Raw genomic sequence first — 12,036 nt, 5'->3', positions numbered from 1 at the left:
TGCTCTGATAGCCAGTTCGGCACTGACAGGTGTACGAGCCCTGGTTATTAATACACTCTCCACCAGCACAAGGGTTCTTCTCACATTCATCCACATCTGCAAAACACAGTATATTTTAGTAAGAAATTTGATAGCAATAACTCATAACTCTAAGAACATTTTATTGATTTCCTATATATGTTAAAACACTTTCCTATTAAGAAATAAATAGCATAATGAAAATATCTTTTTTTTTTTTACCACGACAATATACCATGTTACCAGCTATGTAGAGACCAGCTGAGCAGTTAAAGTGTGTTATTTTCCTGTGTCATTTTTCAGAGAAAAATGCCCAACACGTAGCAACTCAATGCTCCAAGCTAATAAACATTTTATCTTCCTTGAGTTTGGCCCAAGGGAGTCAAACAGAATAACGTTTCAGAAGTGGCTTCTGGATAGAATTCTGAGTATCTCTTGAAGCTCAATTTTTCAATAAAAAGAAGGCTCAACCATAACTAAACATCCCCTGCTGAATTCCACTGAGAACATTAGAACAAACCATGAAGCAGTTGTCGTTTAAAGGGCAATTCTCGCCCACCACAGAGTCCTCCACCACTCCATCATGTCCCAGACAGGCTCCTACTAGTTTTACAGTCGTTTAGAACTATCCATATACTTAGAGGTAACTGGTTTCTATTCCTCGATTTGTTAAGATGAAGAAGCTAAGATTTATGGAAGATAACCCACTTGTCCAAAGTCATATGCTTCTTGTGGCAAGTGTAGGTCTGACCTCACACTCCCCGACCCTGAGCTAGATGTTCCCTCTTCAACCCAGCTCTAGGTGACCTCTAAGGATTGACTTCATATGCTGCTGGAAGGGGCTCTCACATCACCAGAAAACTATATAACGAGGGAAAGCAAGGGCTATTTGTTTCTACCCAATTCATAATTACAGAATTGGAGTGTGAAACAGAACTAAGAGAGAAATCTATTTTTTAAAAAAATATTAGATTGCAACTGGGTGTTCTTAGCCAATAAAATAGACTGGTTATCCCTATGGTGCATATCCTCCCTTCATAAGCTTAAATGCCTTGTCAATCACTTAAAGTTGCTCTCTTCAGTTTTTAATGACTAACTAAAGAGAGCTGGTAAGTTATCTATTTAAATTAGTAAACTGGGCAAAATTTCATAATTTGGAGATACTTTGAATGCTTTATTTTAATGGTCAGGCTTTTGGTAAAATGACTTAAGGTGGTGTTACCAGCAATGACTAGAATGTATTTCACAATGAAAGTTAAAAGTCACTGCATTAGGAAGAATAATGGCACCCCAAATATGTGCATACCCTAATCCCCAGAACCTGTGAATATGCTACACGGCGAAGGGGAATAAAGGCTGCAGATAAAATCGATGTTGCTAGTCAGCAGACCCTGAGATGAGGAGAGTCTTCTGGATTACACAGATCGGCCCTAGGTAATTACAAAGGGTCCTCGAAAGCAGAAGAGAGAACCAAAGAGTTAGAGATTTGAAGGTGCTACACTGCTGGCTTTGCCGATGGACTAAGGAGCCCTCAGCCAAGGAATACAGACAGCCTCTAGAAGCTAGAAAAGGAAATAGATTTTCCTAAGAGCTTCCAAAAGGAAGCAGCTCTGTGACACCTTGATTTTAGCCCAGTGAGACCTGTGTTAGACTTCTGACCTGCAGGAACTATAAGATAATAAATTTATGTTGTTTTATGTCACTAAGTTTGAGGTGATTTGTTACAGCAGAATAGAAAACCTATATAGTCATGGAATAGAACTGCAATAGCTTCTCAGTGCCAACCTAGCAACCTATTACATACCAATGCACTCCCCACGGAGGTCCAGCTGGAACCCTTTGTTGCACTCACACCGATAGCTCCCAGGAGTTGGAATGCAACGTCCATTTTGGCACAGATAACGAAACAACTGGCAGTAATCAGTGACGTTGACTGGCAGTACCCCTAAAGGAATAACATTAATCTCCATTAAAATTATTTATAACTAGGGCATCTTTCATCAGCACTTAGGCTGGTAATAGTGGGCAAAATGTTGGGTCACAGAGGAAGGTGGATACACTTTGGCCCGAGGTCATCTGGCGCACGTGGCCAGGTACTGCAGCCAGGCTGTCGCCTGTTCTTCCGCCTGCTTCTTCTAACCCCTTTCTCCACCCCCCTCTCGAGACTCCAGTTTGGAGAAATAACAAAAGCAGTGAGCTATTGGTATTTACTTGCAAACTGTTTTGTATGACATATAACTCAAAGATTAATTTTACACGTCCTCTATTAATTCATCCTGTGTATCAGATTTAAATCTCAAATAACCCTCCCATAGTTGACTGAAAACATCAATAACAATGGGACATTAATTGCTGGAGAATATGAAACCTCTCATTTTTCTCCATGCAATAGGCAAATCGAGAAACTTACATACAACACTGTGTAAACTAAAATTTAATTTAAGAATTGGTAAATTTATTTAATGACCAAAGCAGCATCAACAACAAAAACGTTAACTTGATTAATGCAAGAAAAATTGCTAGATGATTTTCAAATTCTTACTTGGTGGTTCCCGAGATGGATACGGATATTCCACTGGTGGTCGAGGGACCGGAATTGGAGGTCCAGGAGGAAAGCCAGGAGGAACAGGGTGAACTGGAGGAATGGGGCCAAGGGGTGGGGGAGGATATCCTGGTCTCTCAGGAATTACCATAGGGACAGAGCACAGCTTGTTGAAATCCTCTGGAAAAACATAACACAACAGAACACAACAGCTAAGCTGTAGCATATGTCATAGGTCCATGAAAGTCATCCTTATTTTTCAAAGAAATCTTTGAATAAAACCAATCTTCAAACCTCATAGGTCAATTGGAGTAAAGGAAAAAAGCCAAAAGACTTCATTCCCATTCCTAATATGTACAGGAGCAGCCATACTGAAACAAAAACTCAAAACCCCAAATACCCCAGGGTGTGTACCTCATGCCCTTCCCAAACCTTGGAAGTCTTTACCTACACCATGATTCACCTCAAGAAAGAATAAATGCCATTTTTCTCCATCCAGTCCCACCTGTGGATCCCACAGGAGTCTAAAGAGCACACTGAAAAGCCTGGATTTTATTTTATGTGCAATGGGAAGCCACTGGAGGTCTTCAGCAGGTGTGGAACATGATCAGATGAACATTTTTAGGAGGCCATTCATACTGACATGTGGAGAATGTACTGGAAGGAGGCAAAGTTGTTGCAGAAGACCAAGGGCAAGATAACAGTAGCTGGACAAGGGAGGCAATGATGGAATTGGACTGAAGTGGACGAATTTGCATCATATTTTAGAGATAAATGGGTCATGCTTAGAGTGGGAGTACATATCAGAGCTGAGGGAACAAGAAATCAAGAATGGCTTCTAGTTTTCTGGTTGAGCAATAAGGTAGATGTTGGTGCCATTAACTAGAGGAAACTGCAGTCAGGGAAGATTTGGTGGGTAGAAGCTAAGTTCTATTTGAATAGAAGAATTTCGAGATGTCAGACATCCAAGTGGAGATGTCACGTAGCATTTATATAAGAGAGTTTGAAGCCTAGAGGAGGAGTTGGGGCAGTATATAAGTTTTGGAGTTATCAGTAGATGGGTGGTATTTAAAACCATAGGAATGGATCAGCACATCTATGGAAGGCATGGAAAATGAAGAGAATGGAGCACAGAAACAGAGCCTATGAAAGACACAGCCCTGTTAAAAGACAACAAAGTCACAGAGGAATGGTCCACGGGGCAAAAGGGGGTGGCGGGTCTGATGTTAATGCTGCATAATGATCCCCTGAACTAATACACCCTGACTTGATCAATTGTTTCCCTATGATTGCATATATAGGCTGATTCCTATTTTTCACATTGCTCTGTCTTTATTAGAATAAATCATTTTTTGATTTGTGACACATTTTTCCTGGGCTTCCAAACAGGTTTTTAAAACAGTACTCAGGTTTCCAGGGATGTATTTACTTAACTACTCACTTTCATGTTTCCTACAAACAGCCATATTTTGTCATAGTTCTCTTCTACAAGTAAACTAACCATGTGATTTTTAATTTAATTTTTTTCTCTCTTGCCAGAAATTGATAACTTTCTCATCACTGTCACACAGGGATTCTCCCATGGATACTTTCTGTATTAGTTTAATTCATTAATAGAAATTAGGCCAATATTTTTCATTTCTTTGTAGACTAAAATCTCACTTATTCTAAGACACAAATGCATTCATATTTCAACCTCCTGGGACATTCTGTCAATTCACATGTAGCTACATATACTTAGTTACCGTTTACCTTGTTGTTATTTGCTGGTCCGCTATTAAAACTTCTTAAATCATATTTGACATTTCCAACTGAAGTTGAGTTTATATTTTCAGAGAATTCTATTACTACATTTTAGATATCATTTATCTGGAATTTCAACTCAACTATATTTGGAAAGGATTTATACGTTGTTTATGTTTCCCTGAATCAGAATGCTACAATCCCTCTTGTCAAACCTCAATAATCCTTATAGAATTATCACCTAAGTGTGTCATATCTATCATTTCTTGGCTACCTGCTTTTCATCACATTTCTACCACTAAGATTGTGCAGCCTTTTACGTCAAGGATAATATCTAACTCATGATTAATTCCTGCTCTCAGCTTAGCCCTTAAATTGTGTCTTAAATTGCACATCAGAGAAATTCATTGACTATGTTGGGAAAAATTGAATGGCAATTATATTAAAGGGATTCACTTGACTTCCAAATACCAATCAGCCATTCTTTTTTTTTTCTTCTTTTTTCTCAGTCCTTTAGGATTTGTATAAAAGAACTTGGATAGCTTATCATAATCTCTGCTAATTAGGTGGGTATATTACTTTGAGCATACCATTAAATTCATCTCCAGGAAAGTGTATCACACTGGGTCCTATACTCTTCCCTCTTTTCTTCAGCTTAACTTTCCATTAAGTCCCTTTACATTCAGGATCAGCAACTTATGGCTAATTTTGTTTGTTCGGCTGATGTCCATCTTTCCTATCTTCATTTGACCCAGAGATGATAAACTGATTTTATTTTTTTAAGAGTATAAAGCTGACCAACCTAAAATAATCCTTCCTATATTATCACACTCCTTAAGAGCCTCAAGCTCTGTAGCACTGATATTGAGCAAACAAACATACCTACTTGCAAATTAGTTTTCGCTATGAGTCTGCTTTGCCCTGGGCCTATCTCGGGTTGTGCATCATTCTGCGGTACACCCGAGAGAGCAGCTCCCTGCAAAGCCACACAAGGGAACCAAGCCTTCTGCACCATGTGTCCCAAAGTAGGTCTCCAGGTGCCTAAACTTATTTAGTTCTCTCTCCTCCATTCGCAACCTCAACACAGGAAAGAATCCACCTCAATGCTGCTGATCCCTAAGTTAACATATGTATTTAAAAAGCAATTCTCCTGGTACCAGAGCCATATGACTAAGTAGGAAGTCAAGAGCATCTAAACAGTGACCTATTAAATGGTCCCCCTGGTGAACGAAGGAGGGTGGGTTATATTTTTAGGCCAGAGACAATAAGCAAATCAGGCAAAATATACGACTCAGTATATGTTAAAATATATTGGAAGATTTTATTGCTTCTTTAACCCACACATATAATTCTCAGCAATAAACAGAAATTTTATAGTAACATCTGTGAGCAATTCTATAACCCCTGATAATGGGAAGTTCACATTCTGTGAATAGCATACTCTGAAGTATTTCATTAACTCTGCATTATCCATTCTCACCTTCCTTTTCTCTCCTGAATTTTCCTGATTTAAACATACTTTTCAGGAATCAGATTGAGAAGGTGCTATAACTCCAGTTTTTACTTAAAACTGGTGGGAAAGATATCACTTAATAAGTTGTTCACTCTACCCGAATGCCTCCTATAAGTAAGATTTTGCTAAGTACTGTGGAAGTGTTTTAAAAAATAAAAGCATAAGAAATATGGGACTATAATAATGAATGGCACCTCCTAATGAGATTTAACAACTAGTGAAAAAGCAATACATGAACACACACAGGCACAGAGTCAGCAAGATTTGTGCCACAGTAAGAGTACACACCTGGAACACTGGGGGGAAAAAAGGGACGTTCTTAGGACGTTCGTGGATTAGGTCATATTTGAGTGGATCCTTAGCAGACAAGAGGGCATATAATAGGCAAGGGGTGGCAGGGGTGGGGAGTAAGGAGTAAGCACCTGAACTGGGGAGAAGTTTTAGGAAGAAAGAACATTTGAGTTCAGAAATGCTCAGACTGGGTTCAAGGAAAGTTTGACCACATAGTTTATCTAGAAAATAAAGCTACTATGTAAACAAGAATTAAAAGGTGAACTAGGATCCGATTTGGAGACTCTAGATGCTATGCTAAGTAGTAAAGTTGTATTCTTAAGAAATGAAGTGACTTAGACCATAATGTATTACCTGAGTTCATCCCGGGAAAACTTTTCTGGACCATCTTTCTCTACACTTTCCCCAGACATAATTTTTAAAAACTGAACTTCAGATGAGTTATGCTTTGGGAAATATATGTGGCAGCTGTGGATTTCATGGAGACCAGTTAGGAGCCGACTGCAATAGTCCAGATGAGAGAAAATGAACATTACATGGAAATGAATATGACAGATAAAAGAGACATTGTGAAAAAAATCAACAGAACTTGGCAACAAGGAAGAGGAAAGTGTCAGATATTAGGGGAAGGAAGAAATGTGTACCCAGAATAATTCACCCGAAAGCTTCTGAGAAGAGTTGTTTTAGTCTACTGAGTTTTTGAGGACTACATGAGGGCCAAAAGAAATAGATGAGAGTAAGAGAGAATAAGCATGGCCTGAAAAGATTGCTATTCAGTGGTCATAAGCAAGCTAAGTAAGAAGCTGTACCTGAAAACAGTACGATTTGTATGAACCTCTGCATTCTCTTTACTCACTGTCTGGGGAACTGTCCCTGAATATCGTCTCTTTTATTTTCTGGACTCTAGCTCACTTACCTGGGTTTCCATTAAATCCGCATCATGCACATTGCTACCGGGCATGTCAGGGCTGAGTCGGGATACCCTGCAGATAACTGGAAGGGCTCTTACCAGTTGCTCTGATGGGACACATCTCAGGGGCGATGGTGACTCCCGGAGACCAGCATCGGCCAACATCACAGCAGCACTGCATCTTGGTTATGGACTGTGGTAGCTGGTTAGAACAGCGCCCATTTGCCAGAGCCGTGTAACAGTATCCTGGGCGAACATCTGAGAGCAGAAACATACACATACACATCACTGAGATCAAACTTGTAACAACATCTCCTGCCCCATCACCTCCACACTTCACACTTGAGCTCCGGCAGGAGGAACTGACACTCCTGCCCCCTGGAAGGAGAGCTGCTGTGCATCGCTCAGGAACAATGCTCAGTCAGAAATCCCTTCGTCTCACACCTTTTGCCCCCACAAGCTGGTGCACTTGGCCCAAGTCCCACATTCCAGTCCCAAGGTAGGAATGAATGATTACAACCATATGTGCCATAGGAAAAGGGAGACTAAGAAAATCACTGGTGGTGACAGTTAATTAGTTATAAAGACATGTCTCTATGCTGAGGGGAGACTATGTTGTTGTCCTTGGTTCAAACTAAACTCGAGCCACTTTACGCAAATATTGATATAAATCTATTATAAAACAACATTAAGTCTGCACTATAGTCTACATTTCTAAAAGATCTTTCTTATTTTTCAGTCTGAAACTGTGAGTCAGACTTGTGAGATTTTTTTTTTTAAAGAAATGAGCCACTTTGCAGTCAGATCCGACGCCTGTTAATCAAGATTTCTTTTGTCCTGAGCCCTGATGGATTTTATAAGGCACTAATTACTTAAAGTTCAAAACGTACACAATTCCAAGTTCTTAGTCCTATAGGATATAATGGTTCTCAAGGATTTTTTTTTTTTTTTTTGGCAGAAAGGTATCTTTTCGAAGCAACATGGGAAGACATATTTCTTTCTATATATCACTTTTATTGGGTTACATCATGTCTGACTGTCATGACAACATTGACACACTGAGGTACAACTCTGGGCTACCAAAGAAAGAGCCCATGACAGAGAAGAAACCTAAATGCTTCATGAGCCTTTGAGGCAGTACCATGAAACAGAGGAAGTAGCCAAGAGCAGAACACCTTGATCTACCTGACATACATTAAGCTTGTGCCTCTCTTCAAGTAAAGCATATCTCCACATGGTTCATATAAAATAGTTTTGAAATGTAAATGATATTTTAAATATGCCCATCATTTAAAGAAATGTAAGTGGTAAATCCTTTTGTAGAGTGAGCAATATTTTAATAGTCAAAAATCTGTCCCAATGTTTCCTGTAAAACTAAACATTGAACATTAAGTTTGCCCAGAGAGGTTTACACCTCTATAATTGTTTTCATCTACATCAGTCTTAAGAACATGAACCCTTCTAATCTTGACTATTGCAATAAATCAATAAAGTGAAATAAACTTAAAAAGAAAAACAAAGTTAACTTAGTTAAATTATTGACATCAAGTGAAGAAGGCTACAACAAACCTAGGCAAACCATAAAATTATGGGTCAGCTGTAAAGGATGCAAGATTATTTCTGAAAAGTACTTAAAACCACTAGCAAGAATAAATGTGCTTTCCAGAAATTTTTTGTGGTCCCAGTTCCTGTACCTCTGGTCAGGCTAATAGTTTCAGCAAAGAGGCCGAATAAGTTTTATTCCAGCCTGGTCCAGGGTGAATGGCTGGAGAGGGAGTACGGACAAGGTATGCTCTGTGAAACCAAGGGTGGCACCTTCTCATGAAGAAGAGGGAGAAATAGAATTTCCTACATTCTAATTTGCTTCGCCTTAAAGCCACTAATATTTTGTATATTCAGGCATTAAGTAAATATTTGGGGCATGGAAATCAAAGGCTGTTGAGAATGGGAAAAGATGTTCAAAGGCTTATATCCCAGCTTCAGATTAATTTGGTGGTCAAAACTCCATGTAAACACTGGACCAAAATTTGTATACATAATTTTCAGCACGGGCTATCTTTCAGAGCAAAGCTGGGACCTACAACTGCCAATAGCAGACTCTTAATGGGCTAATGTCTATTATTTCACACATTAACTATGACACTAGTTTACTGCCCAGCTGGCTGACCTATATGTTAAATCAATGGGTCAGAGACTTAATCGGAATGGTAATCTTGGGGCTGAAAACATTAACAGCCACATTTAGGTTGCCACATATGATTTATAAATAGCACTTGTACATACAATAATTATTTTGCTAATTTTTTTTTCTTTTTGCTGAAGGAGAGCCTTTGCTTAAAATGCACACATTTGCACAACTTAAAATTTGAAAGAAAATCTATGGCTAATTAATAGGTAAAGAAGAGAAAAGCTGTGAAAACCAGGAAGCATTTGGAAGAATTGAAGGTTTCTATGTCATCAGGTATCAGTGCCATAGGAAGAGAAAAGAAAAGCATTCTGGTGCTGGATTACTTTGCATAGAGAGCAAGAGGTGGCTTTAGGATAACCTGAAGACCTATGGGAGCTGAGGGAGAAGAATGTTAGGATTTGAAGGAGATAAAGGGAGGTAGGAGGAACCACAGACACCATCTATTTTAAACCTGCCCTGACCAAGACATCTGGCAGAAAAAGAATAGGAAACTTTCCTCCTTTCTCCCCTTCTGAAAAACTTGGCCCTTCCTCTCAGGACCCAGAAATCACGTTATAGCAGAATAAATATATTATGAATCAAATAGGTGTTTACAGGTAGATAGATCCTAGCCTATCAACAGGCTTCTCCTATTCAATCACTACCACTGTTTTGTCCGACCAGGAATTAGGAGCTGTGAAGCACAAACTAGGTACAGGGCAACTTTAGGACTCCCAGGAATTGATAAGGCAGAGCATCCTAATATGAAATGACTATCTTATACAAATTATTATAAAGTGTCAAAGGAAGATCACGGAATAAAAAATAAAATAATACTGCCAGAGCTTACAGGACAAAGAGAGCATTGAGGCTGGGGAGGCCTGAGAGTCTTAGAATGTGTCGACAGAAAGTAACAAATAGTAGGAACTTCATGCTCAGAAGAGATATATAAGGAAGATACTACATACCACTATCTACATATGGAGTTTCCTATTGGTTAGATTTACTAATTCCAACCAACTAACCTACCAACAAATCTTGGATTTGTTTATAAGTTGGGGATTATATGTATTTTCTTTCCACTAGGGATAATTTTGAGGGGGGTTTATCGTGGCAGGAAGTATCTGTATTAGCCAAGGCAAAAATGTCATTTAGATAATTTTATATAATAAGTTACTAATTATGGGTACAATAAAGTTCCAAAGAAGGAGAAACAGTGCTTGCCTAGGGGTATGGTGAGAAAGAGTTACTGCATCTGGTGTTCATTTGGGAGTAAGCCATGAGAGGAGTCCACACTGTGGACCCAGGCGCAAGGTGGCATCCCAGCTCCCTCACTTATTAGTCATTTAAATAACTGGACCAAGTTGTATACCTGAACTCTCTAAACCTCAGCTTCTCCCCATCCATAGCACTGTTGTGAACATTAAGTCAGGTAATTGCCAGAAAATACCTCACCCAATTCCTTTGTAAAAATGTAGCATGGATATACTTGTTGAGAAAAGAAGAACTTTAAAAATGTAAACCATCTACTATGTTTGTGTGTTTTATCATTTTAATGTAGTTTGGGGCTCCCTTTGAAGATTAAAAAATAAAAATTCTAACGATTATCTAGCCAGTAAGAACTTCTGACCTCTCTGCTAAGCATATCCACTGGACATCATGTGCTAATTGGGACATTTTGGGGGTGGGGGGTGGGAAAGGAGCTATATGAATTGTACTTGCCATTCTTTCCCTGCAGTTTCAGTATCTATGAATAGATTCCAGAACATCAGGCAATCCAGGCACCACTGCTGTTTTTAAGGAAAAGTCCAGATATGCCTCCCTCTCTAGTTGCACTTATTCAAATGTCGACGGTACGAGACTGCCCTCAACTTTTATTACATGTGACTAAGTAAAAAGGAATTTGAAATTTCAAGCGCAATTTTGTTTTGGTCTGAAATTCATGGCCTGTGGTGAGGATGTGAAGCTGAGTGTCTTTGAAAATATGGGCCAGAAACAAACTTCAAAAGACAGCATTTATTTTTCTCCAAGGCCATGTGCCACAGGCTTCCTAGCTTTGTCCTAATAATAAGGAATAACTCATTTTCATATTTAACAAATACTTATTGAGTGCCTATGACATGCAGGGAACTGTGCTGAGAATCATCAGGGGTAAAAGGACAACAGCTAACTAGTCTTTAAGGAGAGCTTACAACTTAATTACGGAGATAAAAATACACAGACATAGAACTTCCCTATAAGGCAATTTATGAGAAGCATATCCTCAGGTAAGAGAGAAGCTGCTTTCAGGTAAGCTGATTGGGGACATCTTCAAAGACAGAGAACATGAGAAGAAAGGGGGCTTGATTTGGGAAGACGAATATTGTGAGTGGTGCAACATGTATGATTAAAGGCATGAATGAAAACAAATGGCCTGTTTGAGGGTAAGAAGCAGGGACTGTGCTGACAAATTAGCAAGTTTGGGAGGGGTCAGACAGTGAAACCCTTAACTATTAGGCTATGCATTCTGGAACTTGAACTTTATTCTAGAATAATGGAGTTAGAAGGGAGTCTTAGCAATTGCTAAATATGGCAGTTGTCAAATCTATTATTTAAACAACAGGACCCTAGAATATTTTACATAGAAGCTCAACAACCAACCAGATAAAAGCAGAGTTGCCTGGAGTGTTTTATGTGAGGCTTGGGAGTGGGAGGTAGAAGCCCTTTCCACCCAGCCTCCCCCTTTTCACGGTCCCCCTCTCTGAGACAGAGGATTTTATAGCACTTGAAAGATCCATGGGATGGGGCGGGAGTGGGGGGGCTGGGGGCATGGATTTTTAAATCATTTCTTCAATTAAAATAAGGAAGAAAGA

The 12,036-nt window shown here is 39.2% G+C and overlaps 1 protein-coding gene across 1 annotated transcript in view; it reads right to left on the bottom strand.

The window, feature by feature from the left end:
• The window catches only part of FBN1 (fibrillin 1), a 220,616-nt gene that overhangs the window by 99,583 nt on the left and 108,997 nt on the right, over window positions 1-12,036 (bottom strand). The window contains 4 exon segments of the mRNA XM_015595908.2: window positions 1-96; window positions 1,823-1,963; window positions 2,561-2,740; window positions 7,117-7,275. The exon segment at window positions 1-96 is cut by the window's left edge and continues 24 nt beyond it. Of these exon segments, the coding sequence (XP_015451394.1) occupies window positions 1-96; window positions 1,823-1,963; window positions 2,561-2,740; window positions 7,117-7,275 (576 nt within the window).

This window comes from Pteropus alecto, unplaced genomic scaffold (genome assembly GCF_000325575.1).
Source record: "Pteropus alecto unplaced genomic scaffold, ASM32557v1 scaffold86, whole genome shotgun sequence".
NCBI lineage: Eukaryota > Metazoa > Chordata > Mammalia > Chiroptera > Pteropodidae > Pteropus > Pteropus alecto.
The sequence above is the reverse complement of the archived record's forward strand: the minus strand, read 5'-3'. Positions and strand labels throughout refer to the sequence as shown.